Consider the following 24,869-nt stretch of genomic DNA (forward strand, 5'->3'; position numbering starts at 1 on the left):
AAAACTCGATTTATACACGATAAACAGTATTAAATTGATTAAGAAATTCATCGATGACCCGGAACAACTAGAATGAGGAACCATTTAATTAAAGAATATAAAATTATTCTAAATAACAACTTTAGCGTATTAAAACACCGATTCAGCGCAGTTTTCGCGATAAAAGTTGCACGTTTACTCGCGTAATTTTAGTAAAGGACACGAAATAAAAGTGTTAACACGTCAGATATGTTATAGTGTGAGATTAAGTACGACGAAGTACGCTCGGATGATTTTAACGATTTAGAGGAAAAGTGGGAAAAATATTTTCACATATGGGAAAAAATGATGGTATTGAAAGGGTATCACTTTCAATTTTATAAAAAGATGATTATTTTAATAATAACCTATACGAAAAGCTGTGCATCTCGTCGATAAGAAAACTAGTTACAAAACTCGGACGACCTAACCAACCAGTGTAAACAGTATTCGCCTGGAGTCAGGCAGGTTTGGTATAGTAGTGGCGTGGTTTCACGAACTTTGCCTCGGGGCCCAACTGTTAGAGCAGCGGCCGACACTCGTTTTGGACACGATGCACGTTGGTTGAAGTTAACTTAACTTGTGTGATCTGTACATCTTCACTGCTAAAAATCGCTTATATTATCAGCCTATGTAGGAACAACTATCGTGTGTGTACGTTACTTATACATGTTGTCGTCTGTAACATCGATTCTAATCACTCGTGGAATGACAACTAACTGTGGAGTTCTATGCTAAGCGAGATGTTGAGTTATTACAAACGTGAGTATGTTTTTTTGAAATATTTGATATTTAATCACCGCTACGACATATTTTTTCGGTGGAATTACGGTTTTAAAGCGTACTGTAGTATAGTTTAGGGGGCGTGGAAGCTGTCGTTGCTAGAATCTAGCATAAAATTTAAGAGTGGCGTAGAATTAAATCGCCGATGGTTGCTAACGGGCTATAAATAGCATTCGTATTAATTATACGTATGGAAGGATTGACTTGTAAATTAGCAGCGAATAAACGTCGTTTGATTGAAGTGAGAGATTAGTGCTTTTGCAGCTGTTAATGAAGTCAAAATTTAACTTTTATATACCGGTGTATAAAAGAACACGATTGTCTTTCTATTGTGTGAAATAAATGTGACACGATTTCGGGTCACGTTAATTAAATATAATAACTTATCGTCTTGTCGTTCGTTAGTTTACTACGGGGGAAATGTTGTATGGTGGAAAAACACACTTTTACAACGTCGACTACATAATTAACGCTCGGTGGTCATCGAATTGCTTTTTTTTTAAATAGCGCTTTTATGTCCTTACGCAGACAAGTACACAATAGTGAGATAAATATCATAAAAAAAGTGTGTAGAATTAGGTCGAATGTTTTCTATATTGTCGGCAGTAAACGTTTATAAAGCTAATATTATTTGGTATTTTCATACACTTAGTTTTATGTCCCTGTATTGCATGCTACCGTAATTGGAAGTTGTCATTTCGTTCGTCATAAAATGAAATATATATACCCTCTTGCGGGAAGGATATACGATATTTTATACTTATATCATACTATATTTAGCATTGCCTATATCAAAAACTTAATTTTTAGCATTTCTACTCGATTTATTAATTAAGAAACCCTTAGTTAAATATTCATGAAACTAATCTTATTGATGAGTTATATTTAGTTTTATGTTCTATAATGTTACTGCAATTAAAAGCTGCCACTTTGTTCATCATAAAATGAAATGTATAGTCTCATAGAAAGCATTTTTATAATAGTTTATACTTACAATACTGTTTAATGACGTTACATCATACTGTATAACTCCAGGAACTTGACTATTATCATTTCTCTTCGCTTTATCAATTAAGAAACTCTCGGTTTAACATTGTTCGGTTGTATACAGTTATTTACCTGTTAAAAAAGTAAAAATAATCGTTCAAAATTACTCATTAATTATAAAATATATGACTTAAATAATATATTTGTATTTTCCTATAATTTCTTAACATTTAATGAGATGTATTTATATTATATAATATTGATTTTTCAATATTTCAGTTTTAAAATGCTTAAAATATTTTAAATTAGAATTTTATTGAGGCATTTGAAGAGCAAATTTCCAGAATATTTATTACGAAATTACATATTCATCAATCAGGATTCGGTTCCACAACTCCGCATCCTAATTAATTATGTATGAACGTCACATTACCTTTGCTGTAATTTATAATATTCTTAACTTAGTAACTTTCCCAGTTTCAATTTTTCTAAAAAATTCGCTCACTGAACGCATGCTGCAAAAGATAATTTTTATAGAAAAATTTTCCTCTGTTCTCCTTTAGAGAAAAACAAACAAAAGAAAAAACGAGGTTGCTTCTTGAAATTTGTGTAATTTTAGTAGGTGTAAAATTTCACTTTATGCTTCTACTGTGCAGAGGCGTTGCCAGTTATGTAACTACTTCAGACTGGATTAAGAATTACATCCAACGTATACATATTTTACATATTAATACCTGTAACCGAATCGTTTCTAGCACTTACAATAACATTTACTTTATTTGGAGGATCATGTATTTTGCATACCGAACAATGTTGATACTAAACTAGCTTATGTTGTTGGGGTCAGACGCGTAGGAGGGTAGTTTTTCTAATATGACTACATTGGAATTTACTTCCCTTTTCTCCTTATAAGGATCCTAAAGGAATTGTTTTTATATAACTTAGGATTATCACACGAGTTCTCCATAACTATAACCAGTGCAAATATTATTCTAACACTAATACGACACTATGCTGTGGATGGAGTCGGAAGATAATAATCAAATTTGATGACGATCTATTGACCTACAGAGCTAATTTCGATCCAGTCTGGTAAAGAGGACATCCAGGATGGTTTTGGATGGAATTTCTGATTGAGGACACGCTACAATGAGTGGACTTGTTGGTTGCTTGTTCAAGGAAACTAACACCATTCTTTTAATCTGGTCAACAAGATTCTGATACTTTTTTATACTGATCGAAGATATAATTTGATTCCTAGAATAAATCGACAAATTTCACGAAAACATTTACTTTATAAGGAAAAATATTCAATTTTGTACATTGATATAGTTTAAATTTATTTATAATTCTGGCTTTCAAAAACTTTATGATGTTTTAATGTACAATTTATCGTTTAGAACTTTTTCTGTGTTAAATTATTGTGTCTAGATATAGTAAAGATTCTATTGAACACGGCACACGATTCTATTTATGTACAATACAGCTATTGAGTTTTACCTTTAAAGATAAAAATATAATTCGACAGAGGTAAAAACTATAGAAATAGTATGGAAAAAAAAGAACAGAATTGCTTTGGAATCTGGCTGGACAGGTTTAGGGTGTTTCTGACGACGTTCTATGTTGGAAGTCATGACAGAATTGAGAGCAAGGACAACTTGAAACGAAGGATGTGGCCAATACGACGCCTTTTACCAGTTCTCATCAGAATGGGGGCGTTATATCTTATGAATTTCCTCATATTTCCCATTGGTTTAAGTCCTATAAAGCGAATCTCAACCTCATTATATCCGCGAGACTGTTAAAAAAAAAGAGTGGAAAGACAATCCTCGGGTGACACATTTCTTATAATTAAGTTAAAACAATTTCCGGTCAAATAGTGATTAGTAAAGCTAGACTGTCCCGTGACCTAGACCGAGGTCAAGGTTAAAAAGATTACGACAATCATTGAGGTGTTACTTTGATGGTAAAAGATGCGTCAAAACAAAAATTTATGCCTGCAGACAACTAAGCGATGCTGTTCTCTGTAATTAAGTATGTAGCGAATATTATGCATGGAAACTAAATACTATCATTAACGATAATAAATTTAATATTACTAAATAATTAGGATAATTTTATAGTTAGAACAATCTCCAAAATAGAAAGTTTCCATCGTAAAATATCGGCTAACAGATTATGCAACGTGAACTTTCTGAATGGAAAGTTCGACACTAGAACTATAATTGGATTGGATAATAGCGTTGTATATCACTTCTTTATTATTTAATTGAGAGATAATAAGTTAACGTTAATGATAACAAAGCATGAAAGCGTACTACGGAGGGGCAACGTCTTCCTTTATTCACTTTCACGGTTATACTTTCAGTTTCTTTAACGATTTTCCACTAACGAGGGCGTGTAGAGTCATTAAGCTGGCTGTTAAGAGGATAAATAAGTCGATTACTTAATTGAATTGGAATTTCTAATCTAGATACACCAAGACTTTTTATATCTTGCGATAAATGCCATTAGTCTGTTTTCCTAAACGGCATAAACACGTTTCGATACGATTGAAAACGACGAAAATTAAAGAGAAAATAGTGTCGTTTAAGTTAAAAAATCCAACCTATCACCGCTAATATAAACATATCATTCATTTAATTCTTCAGATAGCAAAACGTAATTTATTATTTGTTGCGTGAAGGCTTAAATAAATGATGTGGTGTCGTGGGAAGGATTACAAGTGCCACTCTTCCGTCATATAAAGATTTCGTTCTCTTAAATTAAAAGCCTTTGTTTTTTTATTTACTTGTTTATTCTTACGATTAAATCAAATAGAAATATTTTTACGTGTTAATGACTTTGTTATCTCTATACGGGTAATAAATTCATTAACACTTATAAATTAATAAATTAAAAATAACCCGACACAAATGAGTCATATTAGAGAAGCGAAAATCAATATTCTGGTTTGATTGATTTTTTTATACTCACTTCCAACTCGCATGATTCGTTTATATCTATTTACTTCCTGGATGCCAAAGGTCTTCAAAGGTTGACAAAGCAGTCGTATAACGCTGCAACTCATAACGCCATCGCTATATCTTTACCTCGACATCTACCAGCCGGGGTCAAAGGTTGTGCCATCGAGTGTCAATGACTCCGCTTGTCATGCAATATCTATTTTTATTCTTAGACCACCCTATACTTAGGAAGATTTAAAAAGAAAAATTAATATTACAGACAAGAAGAACGAATGAAGTATATTTAAATATATGCTAATTAATTATAAAAATAACATTTCTTAATTTTCTTTAATATTTTCTTTCGTTAGCACCTTCCAATTTGGTCGCATAACGTGTGCCCTACTTTAATACGACCTAGTGGTTTTATATTGAGGTGAACCATTTATGTACACTTGTCCCGTCGTCCCTATTTTTCTTAACTGGACTTAAAAGTAAGCGATGATGTCATTATGCCAAGTGTTATTTTCATATAAAAACTGGAAAAATATATCAAATTTAGAACTGAGTTATTAATAATTGCTGCAAGGAAAACTATAACTTAACGATTGCCGAGTGTCTTCGAATCTCGAATATCTCGCTATAAAAATTAAATTGACACGTTAATATATGAAAGGAACGTGATATTTACTCGAGGTATCCGCGAGAAAAGGTTTTATAGACAATACAAATACCAGATTTGAAAAGTAGGACAACTAATCTAGGGGAAGGTATATCATGTTTGGATATCGGTTTAATCAGGGTCATGGCCTTTCCCTGACCTTTTTCTGACATTGATTCCTTCCCATTCCATTTATAAATCGCTACCAACATCGAAATATTGGTTTTAAGTCAGATAATTGTACCCATTGTTCTATAATCCACTTCGCATTCAAAGACACTAATGCTAATAAAGAAAGAAAACGTATATTTTGTTCATTAATTACAGTTTATATGAGTTTACTGTTTATAATTGTGTTATTATGATCTATAAATAATTGCATGAACTAGAAATATCTATTGTTCGAGGTGAAACACTGGAAATTATTTGATGCTAGATAAATTTTGATTTATTTAATCAAAGAATGCTTTATATTTAAGTTATATCTAACATTCGAGTGATATTTTTTCCAGAAAATTATAGTTTTTTTGCATAGATTTAAGATGTTTTTTTTTTGTATTTCACAAGAAATTAAAGCTTATATAAAGTAAAACAAGAAAAAAGTGAAGTTAAGCCCATCAAAACTTATGAATTATATATTTCTAGGAGGAATTGTGTGTCATCAATTATAAATGAATGGAACGAAAGGACAATCATTCAAAATTTCCTGAAGTAATTTCAAGAAAATCCTTTAATAACTAAAAGAAAGAAAAAAAAAACTTAGTGAAATTCCTCATCAAAAATGCTGGAGACAGCGTTAAAATTTCTATAATAAATTCATAAAACAAAAGAATTATCGGTTAAAATGTCCCGAAATATGTTTCAGAAGAATTCTTTTGATAATGATCTTCATAAATAATTAATTACAAATGAAAAATATGACGAAATTCCTCCTCAAAAAATGTATTTAAACTACGAGATAGTGTTAGAATTTCTATGAAATGTCTTCTGTATAAAAGTATATCATTTGAATTCTGTTCTGGTAATTTTTATATGTCCATAGCATAACTTCTCGACGGGATCAGATCAACTTAGAGGTATTGGAATGAAATATTCATGAAAAATGAGAATATTTTAATATATTCTATACTCGCCTCCTGTTTAGAGTTGCTTTATATACCACTCTGCCTGTTTGAATATCCATTTTATTCTATAAAGTTGATTATAAATAAAATTTTAATCGGAATTAGGAGGTGTACTTCCTTTTCTTACAAATCATCATCCACTCCACCTAATAAAAACAAAAAAATTCCTTTTATGAAAACTCTGCATAAACAATACATTGTTATTATTCAAATTTATTTTAAAAATATCACCAGATGCTGTCACCGAAGGAAGGGACCTTTATTATCAATACAGTTGTACAGGTAAAGAAAGGTTGAAATTCAAGGTTGCCATCTTGGTGACGTCTACTGATGACAGTAAAGGTCCTTGAACCTGGGCCTACCTAACAGGTCAGATGATTAGGAACTGGAAGACCAACTTTCGTTCTTCTGTAAAAATTTTACTGCACATGGGCGTCATTTGTACAAATTTCCAAACAAAAAAAAAATCCAATTTTTGAAGAATTTTTACGAGTAATCAGTGTTTTTTTCTTATAACTTTGTCCTTCCATTTCTCAACAAATTAAAAAAGAAATCGACGATGATTATGGATTTTCAAAATTCATACGAAGATTAATGGAACTTTACGAAATTAAACATTACGAAACCTTTAAGATAATTGCTTAAAAAAAAAAGGAAATTACCATATAATATATTTAAATTTTATCATATTATACGCTATATTATTTATCATAGTTTTATCCTTCAGATCTTCGTGGATATGGGTAGTAACGAATACCTTATTCAATATCTCTATCTGTCATCAGCCGAGCCATACATCAACCTGCTATATTTGTTTATATCCTAAAATTTAGGCTGTTTTTATAATTAAACCAATGCCCGAAGCCTTAAAAAAAGTAAATAAGTTGAAAATTATTATTATTAATCAAAAGTTTGAATTATTTACCTTATTATAGAAAAATTCCCTTTCATCATGAACAGGTGTCAAGTTATGTGATAACAGGGAAAATTTATTAAGGTACTATTGACAATTCCTCATAAATCATTCAAGTTTCTGTTTTTTATAATTTAATATAATAAAACATTAATCACGTGAGGGATAGAAGAATAATTTTAATAATAAATATATTGAAAAATGACTCATTATCTCTCATATCCATTCTAGTAACCTGTATTGTAACAGGTGAGTTGACACAAATTACCTGCATAACTTCGTGTTTTTTGTTTTGTTTCTCAACTTCTTTTCGAACAATGAACACAGCTTTCATAATAAATTCGAATACCTTAACGTTCCGATGTGTTTTGAATTATTTTAGTTTAAAAATAAATCTTATCTGGCCAAAAATATCGGAGGAAAATCCATAATCTTATCAGGAAGAGGAGTTAAAATTCGATTAAATTCTTGCGTAAATGTAGTGAAGGGTATTTTTATAATTGAATAATTTCGCTTCTTTCGCCATTGTTCCTTCTTCAAACTACACATTTTGTAAGCACAATAGGAATTTATGTTTCTAATTTCAATTCTTTTTTCATACTTTATTTACCGGTATATTTTTAACTCTGTACTGACAGGATTAAATACTGTATGTTCATGTACCAGATCTCCTTTCCATGGCTAACCATGTGAAACATGACTGTTTTATTTCTCAAAACTGTGATAATATCCGGTCATTATCATATTTCCTATTTTTGCTTTCTTTAAATTGATTCTTTAATTGATTATTTTATTAAATGTGTGTATAAATATTCTCAGTATAAAACCCATCTCGTGTATCTATGTGTATATGTATATATATACGCGCACACAATTACAGCCAAACAAGAAAGGTATGCTAATGACAGAACTTTGGGAAGCACCACAGAAAGTTGTTGGGATCTTATCTAGTGTACCATCCGCTCTAGGCAATTCTCTCCACTCCCTAATTTGCCAAACATGATGAATAGGGAAGTGCCCTGCCCCGATCGCGAGCGCATCTCTCTATCCTTTTGTACGTTGACCCTCTTCCAAATGACAATTTTTGCAAGGGGAATGTCGCGCAAACATTAAGAAAAGAACATACAGCGTTAAGCAGTGTTAACTCGTGCTAGCACATACATGAATTACCTGGCGAGTACTTTAGTTTCTCAATGCGTTTTTGCAAACAACTAATGTCCAAGTTGAGTTAGATAAATCACAGAAGGTAGTCACGGTCAAATTCCTGACAGATATAAAGCATTTCGGCCAAGGTCTGACTAGTCGACTGCCATAATTGTTTTAGTTTTCTGTTAGACGGCGAAGTTCGGATGTGCATCGATGAACATTTAACCCTATGCACGGGTAGTGGATACGTGACATTACCCTGTATCAAGAGAAAAAGTTCGTAATTTAAATCGTGATTAACATACTGCGCATGAACACATTTAAAATTTGTTCTGCTCGCTTGGAATAACGGTCTGTGAGATTTCTCGTGCTTTTTAAAACCTCATTCTACCGCGTGACATCATCCCGAGATTGATAAATCATATAATAGACTGATGATGTGACTGACAGACAATATCACGTGACGGGAACGATTATAGAAACAGGAAAGTCACGACGTGCACGTCTCTGTATAGTTTCCTTTTATATGTTTTTCTTCAAATTTGTACAGCTTTCCCTTATTCTTGCTGAAATTATCCAGTTTGTACCTTATTATTTTTTGTTACAGAGTTAATTGTTTACCGATCAGGTAAATAATCTCACGCATCATGTACTCCAGCAACAGTTAACTTCATCCAATGTAGACATGTATGGGCATGGTAAGCACATCGTCATTGTCGATGTCTATAACGACACAGACGGAAGCAATAAAGTCGAGAATGGACTATCGGAAGACCAACCCGTTCCTAACTTGCTTCGACCGTCAACAAATGATTTTGTGACAGTAGTAAAAGTGGACGAGCCAAATTTATCTCAGTGTCCCGGTTACGTAACGGTGCTTCAAGTATCTGACGGGCTAAAGGAAGATGGTACGGAAGAGATAACTATTTACCGTCTGCCAGGCGAAAGACTAGGAATGGCTCTTAAATTCGAGGGAGGAATCAATGCCGCCGATAACGTTTCTAGAGTATTTATTCAATCTATTAATATGGATAGTCCCGCAGCTCGCGCGCAATGTGTCTTAGGCCCTCTTCAAGAAGGGGACGAAATTTTAAAGATCGATGGACGCGAAGTGTCGTCTATGACGAGAATGGATTGTGTTTCCCTCCTTAGACACGCGCCTGTATGTATACGAATGGTAGTCAGAAGGCAAACTCTTCCCGAAGATTGTATAAACGAGGAGGAACCACAAGGGGAAGAAGAAATACCAATAATGTGTAAAAAGAAAAAAGGACCTCCACCACCTATACCACCGCGTAAATCTCCGTCTAGGATAGAGCAAGATATCGAAACAATAGCAACAGTTCGAGAAGTTGTTCAGAGATTGGAAGAAAGAACTGCAAATGCCGAACGCAATTCAATAAAAAGGCCCATTCACCCACCTCCGTTACCTCCGAGAAGACCGAAAACTGCCGTTTTTGTCGAAGATTTCGAAAACACAGTCAAACCCAATTTCCCAGGAGCATCTCTCAGTACAAAATTACCTGGTTGGGAAGAGCTATTAATGAGAAGAGCTGGAAAATTAGATGATGTACAATGTCATCTGCCAGCCAAACCGGATATATATATGGATGTGATAGCGGAAGAAGACGAAAAGCAAATGATAGAATCCGAATCCGACGATACAGGCAGTTCGGTATCGACAGTCATAGAACGGTTTTCCCGAACCAGTACCGCAAATTCCAGTTTTTCCGAACACACCCATGCAATAGACAGGACTACCTATGACTTGAATCAAGTATTAAGTCCATTCGAACAACTGGAAAGGGAACTTGACGGCGAAGTGTCTGCAGATGATTCACAACAGATCGAATCCGAAAATATCACAATCGAACCTCCAGAATCGTTCCAAGATTCGACCAGCAGCGAAAATGTTAATTCGGAATCCGAACTTCAAGAATGTGCCGAAAACAGTCTAGAAAATAGCAACAACAATACAGAAAGCCCAGAATATTCTTCCGACGACTTAAACGGCGATATATGCGAAACCGAACTTAGTCAAAATACTTCGGCGTTCAACGATAACAAAGAAAATTTTCCAGAAGAAAGCAATACCAATAAACAAGTTACACCTCCTCCAGTGCCTCCCAGAAGAACGAAGTTAGAATGCTCTCCTCGAACATATACAGGTACATCAAAGATACCCAGGCCTACCCATCGAAAGCCTTCGACCAGTCCTAAATCCAGCCCATCTCCAAGTAGTAAGATTCCAAGTAATCCTCTATTGTGGAAGAGAAGAAAAATCGAATATAATTCAACGGTAACGAAATCCGTCAAAACTATCAAAAAAGACAAATCTGTTAGCATACAAGCACTATCAACTAGTCAAGGATTCAAAGAGGAGACCAGAAGTGTGAAATCATCGAACAAAGAAGTCAGCGAAAGCAAAAAGTCTGCGTACATATCCACAACTGGAATCATTTGCGAAGCAACTGCCGATGAGAATATTACAATGGAAAGTGACTCTTCCTATGTTAATTGGGAATCTGGATGGCAAACCGAAGAGAGAAAAGTTACTAATAGGTAAGTAATAGGTCTTTGCAGTATAAAGATCGTTTTAAATATTTGTACAGCAAAATATATACCTTTTTAAATTTATTAGTTACATTTTGTGTTAAAAGATGGAGCTGTTTTAGATTTAGATTTTGTGGGACATTTATTTATTTCAAATTGAACCACGTTTCATTTAAATTTTTATAACGATTTTATTTAAAAATTTCTTTTTTTACACGTTATTTAAATTTATAAACACCCACATTTTGTTAATAATAATGTAATTTTCATATTCTTATTAATTCCTGCTTCAAAATTATAATGTTTCTTTGAAGCCAGAATATATTTTAATTGAATTCCTAATGCAGAATTTACTTTAGAATAATTTAAAATTCACGAAAGTTATATTTTAGGACTAATTTCCACGTATGACACTAAAAACGGCATTTGTATGCATTCGTACGCTAAGAAGTGCGCGTGTATTATTCTTAAAGCGCTAAATATTTATTAAAACGACTAAATTAGCATAAATAAAGGCTTTATTAGTAAGAAAAATAAGTTTAAAATTCATTAAACAGGCTGCTTTTTTAACAAGTGCCGCCACCTGGAGTCAAAATACTAATAAACTGGAAAAAGTTTTTTTTTAAAAGTGACGTCACCAATCTTTGTACATATCTTTTGAATTTTTTTTAACCTTAACAATAGAAGCCGCGTAAAATTTACAACTGCGTAACGTTAATGCATTTTTGTTTTTTATCTTTAGAAATAATTTATATAATAAGACGACAAAGCAGGCGTAATTTTTGTACTCATTTTTAAAGGCCGAAACCATCCTTTTAGCGCTGTCATATATGTTTAAATGCTATAATCGTTTGGAAAATTTCCATTTGTAGAAACCGGTAGGACCGTCTGTCGTTCGGGCAATAGTAGATTTAAAAAGCCACACCTTTAAAAAAAGCGATTACATTTTTCTTAACGTTACGCGCTTTATCTTTCGAACGTGACTTTAAAAATATTTATTTGTTATGGTTTAAAGTTCGACCGATTCGGAAGCCGAACAGACTCAAAAAGATTGTGATACGAGGCTCAAAATCGAAGAAGACGAGGAATGCCAAGAAGAGAAGTCAAACGGATACATTCTGGATACTTCAGATTCCATTGTACAGCGGGATGATCTACAGGAATGCGCCATAGAGGAAGATAACCTAAAAGATTTATTTAATGTCGAAAAGGATTCCACAACAGAAGAGAACAGCTCGGGTCTAGATTCTTCTTCTTCAATTTTAACAGAAGCGGAGAACGAAGAGAAGAGCATGGAGGAAATTCCACAAGGGAAAGACGAGAAGGAAAGTAATTATGGAAATGAGCAAGAAAAGGGTGAGTTTACACGTTAATTATCTAATTTAATGCTATTGTCTAATGACAGAAAGCTCAAATCTCATTTTATCCACTAAATTTTATTTTTAAAATTAATAATAAATTCAGAGACTAGTCATTTACTTTATTCATCATTCCATAAGGTCTGGAGAGTTTCCTTCTTATCGTTCTGTAGTTTCTTTAAAATGTAGATTTAATACTTTAACTATGGTAAGAAAATTATAATATATAATCTTCTAAACAAAATGAAGAGCTATTTTACAAAACAAAACCCATTATTCCAGTAAATCAGGTATATCTGGTACTCAATTTTAGTTTTTTTTTTTCGTTCGAAGTCTGAATAATTGATTATAAACAGGAATTTTAGAGAAGTAAAACAATCTGTAGCTATTCTAAACATTATCTGGATCCACCCATGGTCTCAAGGATAGAATTTTTACTGTGATTAATGATGTATATTTATACGCAAATGCACACGAAACGAAACGAACGACCTACTAACTAATGAAACGAGTATAAGATTACGTAAAGATATTCGTAGCAGTGATTGGGCATTTTAAAATTTAAATCGACCAATAATCGTCGACACAGATTCAAATTTTCGAATTAATTCATTCATTTATACGTTAACAAGTAATTATTTTAATTAAAAATGTATTATTAAGAAAATATACGAAGAAATAAACCCTTAGGAAAAGCGAAAGAAGAATAGGCTATTATATAATATATATATATAATAAATCAGGAATTTTTTTTTAAATAAAAAAAATTCTATCACCAGGTGAAAGTAGGCCTGCAACTTTTTAAATTCCTTCAAACGAGCTAATCGAGACGTAACTATTTTTTAAACATTCAATCCACAGCAATTAAATTGATATCGATTAAATTTTTAAATTCGAATTAACCAATCAAAGAAAAGAAATCGAATTTCGTTTATTTAAAATTTAAAAATGGAATTTAACGTCGTTTTTTATGTATACAAATGTTTATTTTTTTAATTTTTCACACGATACGATGATTGATAAGAATTAAAATAAATATATTTCTACTGATTTATCAGGTCTTTATTTATTTTCCCTATTTTGTACAAGTCACGCCACATAATCGTTTCCTAATTCAGTAAAGTAATTCGAGCGTGGTGTGCGAGAAATTATCAATTTTTATTTACAAAATTTTCATTTTGCTTATGACTCATACCTAACTCGCTTGCGTAAAAGGGTATAAAGTTTTGCTGTAACAATTTGCAATTAAATTCCGATCAGATTCGTAATGCTGCGGCATTAATAAATTGGAAATCTTGGCAATAACTGAAACAGAAACTGATGATGTAAAAAAAAGAATAAGAATAGTAGTGAAGGGGCGAAGTTATTGACGTCACAAACCGGTCAAAAACTCGCTCGGTAGAGGTCGTCAGTGCAGCTTTAGGTTTCAGCGTGTCCGCTTCGCTTTAAAACTTCTCTAACAACAGACGGAGAAAGGTGCGCAAGTGACACTAACAAATTTTTCTTTTCTGCAACAGAATCTCTCGAGGTAGCATGAAGGTAAGGAGAGCTTTTTTCCCCCTACCTGTAAAAACTTAAAAACGTGCTTTAACCGCGACGGAATGTAGCATGTAGTAATTACTAGTTTTTTAATCATTTTTTTAAATACTTTAAAAACTCTTATGATGATTATAACTTGTACACTCCTGCATGCCAATTAGCATTCGTGTTTTTTTTTGTAACGAGGTAATGTCAATATACAGCAGAGAATGTATTAGCGAATTCAGAAAAGTGCGCTCAAAAACTATCCTTGAATATGTATATATGGAGATAGTGTAACAAGGACAACGCAAAGGCAGGTCAAAACAGGAAAAACCTTTAAATGAGTGGAGGGCTTGACCTGCCTTGTGCGTTTGTCCAAGTTTTCTGATCGGTTCGACCGCTCGCTGACACATCCTGGTCGAGTTAAAAAGAATGGCATTGTTGCAAGTCGATCGCCATTGTTTTATAGCTTTTAAAGAACAATGAAAATGCCATTGTATATTATAATGCCCACCAATGCGTTCCAGATACTTCGGAAGGACGTGTTCAAGGTTATTAATACGCATATATGACGAAGATTTTTAAACTCGCAGGCGCATGAAGCGAACCTGATGCAATACACCGATAAGAGGGATTAAGTTGACTTACTAGAGTAATCCCATTAAAAATATACTGCTTATATATAAAAATATATAAATACACTCACACACATACATATATATAAAGCGATAACCGCATTATGCAATCGGTCATGTGTAAATAATTAGAAAGTCGCATTAGTTGCGACGAGGATATTGTCAGTGTTCTTGTTAAGTAACAATAGAACTTTCTTAAATCAGACACTAAAACAGGATTATCCTGTAAATTGAGACAATTTTAAGAGAAGAAAAAAGGGTGGAAGAGCGTTTTTCCTTCATTTTAATGTCCTAAATAAACAGGTGTGCCCCATAGTGACCCTCTTCTCGTCTTGCGTCACTGATTTGGTAAGTCACGCTCGCGACAACTTTCTTCCTACTACGGAAACTGCAATATTGGGTATAAAATACCTGATGTCTGATGAACCGGAACTTCCTCCCATCGACTTTAACACCCGAAATAATTCAATTTAATTTCCTTGAAGAGCCTAATTATTCACAGGGATGGAGGAATGAGCTAGCCAACATCCCAAAGATTTAAATTCAAGATAATTATTTTTCGTTCTCCCTACCAATGCAGAGAAACCGGATCCTCCCACACAACGTTATTGTTAAAATAACCACATCATAGTAGTATCTCCCTTCAATATATATAAATATTTTTAAAATATTATTTTCCTTATCTGTTTTGGTTAAAAGTTCACTTTTTTCACAACTTCACTAAGCCATTACAATATTGTTTTGGTCGATAAACCAAGCCTGTCTGTACATGCAACGTTGATTACACTAAAATCATAGTCATTGGAATACAGATAAAAATCTAGCAAAACCACAGCCAAAAACGATTGTTCTGAAGGGGGTGAGCAGCTTCTTTGTATACGTCACTCCATTCAGTTTATTATTATTTTATTTTTATGTGCAACCAAATTAGAAACAGAAGTTCCATATTTCTGCAACTTACAATGCGGCTTTGGGTGGAATGAAGATCGAGAATACACGCCTTCGTTTATACAATTTTCTTTTCTTTTAAACGTTTTGTTACGCTCATGCTCGCGTAACCAGTTACTCCATCCAAATTTAATCAGCTTGCAATACAAAAATACACGTTAAAATTATTATTTATTCGACAGATTAAAACTTATCTACTGTTTATAAATGTGGTAATACGATTCTCAAGTATGTAAGAAAATGGACTGTGAGCCCCGGAAGCAGACTTAACAAGCAGAAATTTTTTTAAATTACACAAAGCGGATCATTTCACATTTTTCCTCATTTAATTATTCGAAAATTTAAAAAAAATCCGACTGGCAACACTAAAAACGAAGCGAATTCACCGTTGAAATTGCCTTAAATGACTAACCCGCAGTAACTCGCTACGATTCGTGTCATTGGTCAATTTAAAAACGATCCAGATAAAGTGTCATTCTTTTTTTTAAGGAATAAACCCGGAGAGAATTTTAAAATAAAATTAGTTTTGAAATTTTGTGAAGACTAGTTAGCATTGAAGAACCAGTACACAGTTGGAGCTGTCAGTATAAACTATTAAAAAGTAACCTTCGTGTTCTGACCTCCTTTTCTTGGCACGTATCGATACTGAAAAATATTTATATTATTAATTAATTAGTAGTAGTAGTAGTAGTAGTTTTGGAATGTTAAGATTACACTAGAGTTAAAAAAATATAAAAAATAAATAAGAAAAAGAGGAGATCGGGGTTGGCTTAGGAATGTGGCTGGACGATGGCGGTCGTTAGCCCGTCATGTCTGGCCAACGATTCTTGTTTTGCTGCCATCCACTCATAACAGATAGTGAAGTTGCATGCTTAGTCGGTTGCAAAGTGCAGACAAACCAGAAGTGAGTAGAAAAAAAAATTACTAGGTAAGCCAGTGCAGGTGCGACTCTAGTCAAAGTGTAACAGAAAGTTACTTATATATGATTTCTTTTTTTACCTTTTCTTTTAAATTCAGGTGAAGAAAAAATGGAGGTAGTATCTTATCCGGATGAGCAGTTTCTACCACCCACAGTTTTTAGGCAACCACCCGACGGGGATGAGTTTCCACCAAATTATACAGAGCCGGCCATTATCGAAAACAGACTGGAGGATTCTGGAGTGTTTCTAGAAGATGCTGTGAAAGTAACGAATAATCAGTATGTAATCTATCCAATGGATTTACCTGATGGCAAGCTCAGGAATTCCCCCGAGGAGAAGTCTCTCGCGGCACTAGATGAACTTATACATGGAAAGAATCATCAAGTAGTACAGGAGACGATGCAGATTACAAAAGAAAAGGAAGACGACGACGACGACGACGGAGGGGAGAGTAAAGAAAAAAAGAACAAAGATGGGCAAAAAGCAGAAGAGAAATCGAACGAGGTGGACGAAGAAACGAGTATTAAAGCCGAAGAAAATGAAACTAGCAACGAAAGTAATTTAAAAATGGAAGAAATAAATAACAATGTCGATTCCGGCAGCATTCCGAAACCTAATGACATTTATGAAACGATAAAAAATGGTCATATATTAAGCGAAACTGACGACAAAAAGCAGAATCGCATACAACCGGAGATCGGTAACAGATGGAAAAGTGAAGAGAATTTGAGAGTGAACAGGATATCTCGTTATTCTAGAAATAATGAAGCGCAGGTTAGTGTAAAGGACAGGATAGCCATGTTTTCTCGTTCTGAGATGTCGTTGAATCAAACGGCGAAAACGTCTACTCTTAAAGAAGAAACGGCCGTTAAAGAATCTCCTAAAACCGAAGTGAAAGTGTCGAATTCTCCTATTGCAGATTTTAATTTGAAAGAATGCAAGTGGCATAGCACTGGTAATATATCATCTGGAGGTGGAACCAAGGAAAAGAACGAAATTAATAACAACAAAGATATCACCAGCAGTTTGATATCAATTCCGAATGAAATAGCCATGGAACAATTTAAGAAACCAGACGTAGTGTCATCCTATCCTCAGACGCAATGGTCTAGATATCAAAGGTATAGTTATGTTGGTTATAATTATCCCAGAAGACTAGAGGACTGTTATAAGAGATTCAGTAGTGGATCGCTATTTTCTCCTCTGGATAAAAAGCAATCCAAGTTAAAGGGTTTAGTTATACCGGAGAAACCCGCCACACTGCCAACAGTCAACAAATCATTGCCAACAATTGTCAGCTGTAGTTCAGTATTACTTAATAAATTAGATGTGCCAAAACCTGTACAGAATTACTCCAATTTAAGGACAGAAAATGTTTTATCTGTGGATTGTAAAGAGACAGATGTGTCTGGTGATAAAAAATACAATTTTAGTCAAATCGTGGACGTGTCGTGGAAACAGACTAATGCCAATTTACCTAAATATTCTCCTGCATTCAAGCGCAAATCCTTACAGCTGACCAGACCCACCAGCACTCCTTCGATTTCGCCAACACCTCCTTCTTCGCTGACTTCTCCGCTTTCTCCTTCACCTCCGTCCAGCATCTGTAGTAGTAATTCTAGTTCTCAGAAACAAGATGTCTTTCAATTACCTGTAGAACATGGAGATAATAATAGTCATGACAATTTAAGTTCTACTAATTCCTATCTGTCTAACAGATATCAAGAAGTAAACTCTGGTAAATATTTGGCCCAGCCAGTTGCAATAAGCGAAACGAAAACATTTGAGTCTTCGGAATTAAATGGTAAAGACATCAAAACTAGAACAAGTAAAGTAGAAGAATGGTCTGTTATCAGCAGATGGGCAAGACAGAGTGAACAAGATGATGATTCCACATCTAGTACCAGTCAGCAGACCGAAGACTCTAGACATTTAGCAGATGACTCCATGTCAGAAACTAATTCCGATTCGGAATTCCGTCCCCGTTTCCTTAGCCATCAAAAAACCGTACTGAGGATGCCTTCGGATACCACTGACAGCGTCCGCAACTTCCGTGCCCTGGCAGAGAAGTGGGCTCAGAGATCCGGTGATAGCAGCGATGCTCTCTCACCAACACCTTTAGTTTCTCCAACTCATACACTGAAGAAAGAAATGGGAAGAAGAGGAAGTCAAGATAATGGAACCAAATTACCTCCTTCACTGAAGCCACGTAGTTTGGAAACAATGGATGTGGTAAAATTACGAGAAGATAAGCCAAAATTAACTAGACCTACGTCTCTTGTAGATAATCCCAGATGTACGGGTGGACTGAAAAAATTAAAGTATGCGGAGTCATGTGAATCTCTTACTAGATTGACTAATCGCAGTAGAGATTATAAGAGTAGACATACCGGTATCGATACCGCTTCTAGGTCTCTCAGTGTTAGCGATATTCGCAAAACATTTGAGAATGCCACAGTTCAACAGAATGGATTTAAGGCTAATGGATTCAAAAAATCAGTCCAGCAACCAGAACACAAGAGAATGCCGGTCGATCACAGTCGAATGTCTTCAATTGATTCAACCTGCAGTGAAAGATCAAATGTTAGTTTGGAGTCATCAGATTTAACAGTAATTCTGAAAAAGCCCCACACTACCGGTAGCATAGGCATTACTTTAGCCGGTGGTATTGACTGCGAAGTCAGAGATATAACAGTAAGTATCAAAGTTAACATATTTAAAACTAGAATCAAACAGCTAACAGTATAAATTCTGCTTATAGGTCCATAAAGTCATTTCGGGAAGTCTGGCCGATCGCGACGGACGTTTAAGAAAAGGAGACAGAATATTAGAAGTGAACGGTCAGCAGATGGATGGTCTCACACACCGGGATGCTCAGGCTTTGTTAAAATCACCCTGCACCGAAATGGAATTGGTAGTTTCTCGAGCACCGGACGGAATCTGTCGTGATAGTAGTCAAAGTCTAGATGCAACTGTAATAAATAAGAATGGTTAGTAAAATTTTATATAGTTAAATACATTCAATAGACTGCTTTATTCTTATATTTAAATACTTATCTTTATATTTAGTCTCAAACAGTAACAGTCAAAGGCATCTGTCTGTGGAATTATTGAAGGAAGGTACGGGTCTGGGTTTTGGCATCGAAGGAGGAAAAGATTCCCCTCTTGGTGATAGACCACTTGTGATTAAGAGAATATTTAAAGGTAAGAAAATCACATTTAGATTTGATAGTTTATAATTTTGCACTTTCTAGTAAGAATATAAGCTATATTTATGTACGAGCTTAAGAAAAAAGTACTTTAAGCTGGCACACAACTTTTATTACCATTTAGAGATAATACTGACCATTGCGTAACAGCTGTGAAATGATTAAATTCAGTATGAAGCTGTTCTTGTTGAATTTATTCATTTTCATGTAAAGTATTTTTTTAAAATTTTCATAAAGAAAAACCAAAAAGTTTGCTACTGATTAATGTGGCTTTGAATTTATAGAAGTTGTTTGTTTGTTGGAAGCAAATTTTAATGTAAAATTAAATTATACTTAGTGAAATTTTTCTATACAAAAAGAATTTAGATTGGCTTATGTTAAAGATTATAAAATTTAGTTTGAATTAAACTAATCAGTTGTATATTTTTTAAATATTACTAATTATAATAAATAATTTCAATTTTTTTGTTGAAGAATACTTATATACTACTTTCACTCCTAAAAATTAATTTACCATAAATATTTTTGCATTTTTATTAATAAAAAAACAAATAATAACTGAAAAAACTGGAATAGTGATGTGTCAAATGATAACTTCCTCAGAAATTTTGTTCTGTAATTCAACTGTAATCTTTAATTTAAAATATAAAAATTCATGTTATTAGTGCCAAAGCATATTTTATGTTATTACAAATTCACATAATTATATTATAGAGAACAAATTTAATGAAATATAATTTAAAACTTTGTTATGTATTTTAAATCAAAATTAATTTGTTTTAAATGAAATTTAGATTAATCATATATTGAAAAAACAAAATTAACAAAATAAAACTGTGTACATGTTAATTAACGCTAAAAAAATATGTAACATTTTACAAAAATAATAAATTTATCAATTAAATAATTGTTTGAACCAAATGTAATTGTGTGCACTTTCAATAATATTATATGAGCTGCTCACTTGCCAAATCGATTAACTGCATAAAACAAAAAGTATAAAAATTAACAACAAATTATTTTTTAAAATTTCTTTTAAACTTTAAATTTAAATAAACATTGTAGAATGTATATTTATATACTGTTATATTAGAGCACAGCTTTGATGTAACGATATATAAAATTAGTTATGTGAAAAATGTAGAATAACAATTATCTTAAGGATTTACAAATGGAGTTAATAGATTTGGTCTGTGAATGGCTCATATATTGTTTATAGAATAATAAATTATTGGTATAAATATGAAGAATTACATTTGATTTGTGTAACAACTATAAGCAATATATCAGTTTTGATATTATTAAGCCTACTTTAATGAATTTTAAAATATGAATTATCATTGTCATTAATTAAAATTAATTTCTTTACAAGGTGGAGCGGCAGATAGAGAAGGTACGCTAAAAGCTGGCGACGAATTAATATCGGTAAATGGCCAATCTCTTGGTAACATGACGCGAACGGAAGCTTGGAACTACATGAAGAAATTACCGGATGGTTTAGTAACGCTAACAGTGCAAGTTAGCTAAGATAATTCTTGAGCAAGTTTATCATACAATATATTTTTTACATTAAAACAATTTAGGATTTTCATATTTTGTTTTACAATTTTTGGAGGTTCAAAATTAAAATAAAAAAACTTGTTTCTAAAGCATTGATACTAATAAATATATTAAATAATTATTGCCTGTATAGGTTCTGTGATATAAGTTGTGTGTGCGTATGAAAGGAAAGACAAAATTTCCTTTTGTGTAAATTATACGGTGATTGTATAATTAGTTTCGATAAAGTTGTACTTACGCAAATATTTTAAAAAAATTCAGAATAACGACTTTTATAACTGCAGTGAAGTACAAGTTTTTAACAACAGAATATTTTTTTTTTTAATCAAAAAATAAAAAGACTATTTATCTAATAAAAGTTTGCCAGGCTGTTGTTTTTACTGGCATGAAGGGAGTGGTATACAGGTGTATATGTTTTACTAATTTTTTGAAAATAAAAATTATTTGTAACATTTTTCTCTCACTTTGCTCTCTGAAATAAAATCATAACTGCTACAAATGAAATTTTCACAGTTTTATTTATACAAATGGAAAGATACATCTCAAAGATTCACAACAAGATAACAAATGACTAGCTGCAGAAATCTTAAAGTACCCAGTAATGGCAGTAATAGCGGGCATTTTACAAGTTTTCTTTTGAAACTTCCCGTTCCCCACATTCATCAAAATTTATACCTCACGACATTCAGCACAAAAGCTATACATTTTCAAGTTAACATGAAGATGTGGTGTAGTCAAATGATACGACAAACGTAGGTTAAAACTCAAATTAACTATACATAGAAATATATTAGCGTATGAAACTACAAAAAATTTACAAAAAAAACTGTAGGTGGAAGCCCAAAGTTTTACTACATTCCCATCACCATTTATATGGCAATTATGTTAATAATTTAATTATATTATGTTACCTAATTATCCATCAATTTTCAAACAACTGCATAACTTTATATCAAAGTATTTAGAGAATTGAGGAATGTTCATGAAAATCTTAAATTTTTAGAAGTTAATGTATTTTTGACTAGCAGATGTCAAACATCTTTGGTCTAAACAAATACTGTTCCGAAACAAATTTCATAAAATGAATCTTTGTTGCTCTGGAAGTTAATGTTTATCAAGCATTTCTGCTAAAATAGTCTCTGAAAAGCACTAAATACCAGCTAAGTGAATTTTGGAGTAAATGTTACAAAATATACAAAAAACTTAGCAATGTGGATGCTAAAATTACACAAATGAATGCATTCAAAATGGATTTTCTTTGATTCTGTACTAAATAATTCCAAATTTATATAACAAAGATAAATGTAATCAAAATACATGTAAATCAAACAAAATTTTCTTAACTATCAAATATTTTCTAAGCACCATTTCTATCAATAATAAACACAAAGAAAAAAAAGGCTATGTCATTTGCCACATAAATCCAAATTCCAGCAAGAAAAATAACTACAAGCAATATTTGAGCAATAGGCTTTTAACGTCATTAAATAACAACTTTATTAATATAAACTGCCTAACAGTACTTGATTAGAAACTCATACAGGTATCAAAGTATACAATGTTTTGCACTTATTGGAAGATCCATTACAGATTATACAAATCATATGTAACGTGAGAAGAGGTAGCATTTAAATGATATATATATATATAAATAAAAATTGATTATGTCAAGCACAAGAAGCAGTATTCCTGGATAAACTATTTGTGACAAATTAATACAATATGTTAATGAAGAAAATGAAATATGGAATGAAAACTGATGTATAAAAAATTTATATATGTATATATAAAGTTAATTATTATTAAATAAATAAAATAGATTTCTAATGATAAAAATTTCCAACTATTATCTTACATCTAGACACAACACTCATCATACAAAAACTAACACTGAAATATGCTGATGATCCTATATATAGATACATTTTATAAAGCACAATGCAAACTGTGATCTAAGATATTATATATGATGACTCTCAATAGTTACGAGTATGGACCGATATGAATGCAAGGACAATTTGATATTTAACGAATAATCTCCTAGTTCCGTGACGATTTCTCAATCCAATGAATGACAAACATCATACTATTATATATTAAAAAAACATATGATATCTGTTAAATCTGTTAAGTTATATTCCTGCTATGATTAAAACCAGCAGCATGATGTATGAATGGTAGTAAATTAATCATTATGGGCTTACATTTGACATAATTCCTGATTATAGATTGGCAATCTGAACATTTCAGAAATACATATGTTAACAATATTAAATAACATTGTGCTGAAGTCTCCCGTCGATTTTGGCAACCATTTACAAGTCCATTTACACAAATAAATATTAATTAAATAATCATGCAACGTTCCTTCCAGTGCAATAACAAAATTTTCCACAACTGTCAAATTTGAAAAATAATAAGTTAATAAATATTTCCTGGTTATAATTAATTATTTTTGGTTTTATACAATTAACTCTCAAAACTATGATTTTTCTCAATTGCTCTCGAGCAGTCTTTGTTATAACAGCAATATCAACAAAGCATATAAGAAATTAACAGCTTTTAAAGATATGGCATGAAGATATTTTAACATTATAAAAAAAACCACATCAACAGCCCTCAATAATTGAAAATAAATAAGTAATGAATGATGACAATGATGATAATAATAATAATAATATAATAATAATGATTGTGTAAAAAAATAACCTTCACACTTTGGCTGAAAATAACGAAGATCATTTGTAATACCAACGTCATTTGCATCGTAGCAGGAGTACTTTCAGTCTCACGATAGTTTATTTAAGCATTCTTTAGAAAGAATTAGAGGCTTAAGTACTCTAAGATGTAAATTCTGTTTTCAGTCAAAAAATATTGTAATGCCGTATTAAATTGTAACATCAGAAATAATGGATGTCAAATTTCTTATGTAAGACTGCTATACATAGTTTGATATTTAAAATTGTAACATATTTAAGATATTTCATAAATTTGAGAAATGTTGTAACTGCAATGCATATAACAATATACATTATTTATATTTATATGTATATATATAGTTTTTGTACACTAGTTTTGATGTTAAAGATTATTTCAAATAATCAGTTTGACAATATTTTAAATGAAGAAAATTAAAAAAAGTGACAAGTTATTATTTGTACTCTGAAAAAGTTTTCCTAATTACTCACTGATTAAATGCACTTTTTTTATTTTAAACTCCAGGATGATTGTGGAGAAATGTTCTGAATAATGCATGCATTAATGAAAAGATATTTTCGTATTGGAAGAAGCTAATCATTCTGACTCAGTGTCGCTTTCATTAAAACCCGACAGATCCACGTCTTCGAGCAGTCCTCTGCTCAGTGCATACTCCAGTAATGCTAGATGGCAAAAAACGTACTGGTCGGGCATTTGTATACTGAAAGCCCTCTGGGATCTTATCCGTTCCACAGTTCTACACACGTCGATTCTTCCGGTGGCTTCTAGACGACGCAGACATATATCTAATGTGATGAACGTGCCTGAAATTGAAAATGATGTTGTAACTAATGAATTGCCATGAAGTGTGAACCATACGTTTTTATGGCT

At 32.5% G+C, this 24,869-nt stretch overlaps 2 protein-coding genes across 4 annotated transcripts in view; one reads left to right on the plus strand and one right to left on the minus strand.

Moving 5' to 3' along the window:
* The first annotated feature begins 525 nt into the window (after positions 1 to 525).
* bbg (big bang) lies at positions 526 to 21,736 on the plus strand. Its single transcript, XM_067266385.1, has 7 exons — positions 526 to 780; positions 9,185 to 11,139; positions 12,146 to 12,486; positions 16,610 to 19,206; positions 19,274 to 19,502; positions 19,582 to 19,716; positions 21,094 to 21,736. Exons 2-7 carry the CDS (start codon positions 9,263 to 9,265, stop codon positions 21,246 to 21,248), a joined length of 5,334 nt encoding a protein of 1,777 aa, XP_067122486.1. The 5' UTR covers positions 526 to 780; positions 9,185 to 9,262; the 3' UTR covers positions 21,249 to 21,736.
* A 44-nt stretch (positions 21,737 to 21,780) lies between these two features.
* Positions 21,781 to 24,869, minus strand: part of Ptpmeg2 (Protein tyrosine phosphatase Meg2) — a 76,051-nt gene continuing 72,962 nt past the window's right edge. For all 3 annotated transcript variants that reach the window (XM_067266400.1, XM_067266399.1, XM_067266398.1), the window contains exon 13: positions 21,781 to 24,802. In XM_067266400.1, coding sequence (XP_067122501.1) covers positions 24,576 to 24,802 — 227 coding nt within the window. In that variant the 3' untranslated portion in view covers positions 21,781 to 24,575. The remainder of the gene's footprint in view (positions 24,803 to 24,869) is intronic.

Source organism: Centruroides vittatus, unplaced genomic scaffold (genome assembly GCF_030686945.1).
Source record: "Centruroides vittatus isolate TY-2023 unplaced genomic scaffold, ASM3068694v2 contig_273, whole genome shotgun sequence".
Classification (NCBI taxonomy): domain Eukaryota; kingdom Metazoa; phylum Arthropoda; class Arachnida; order Scorpiones; family Buthidae; genus Centruroides; species Centruroides vittatus.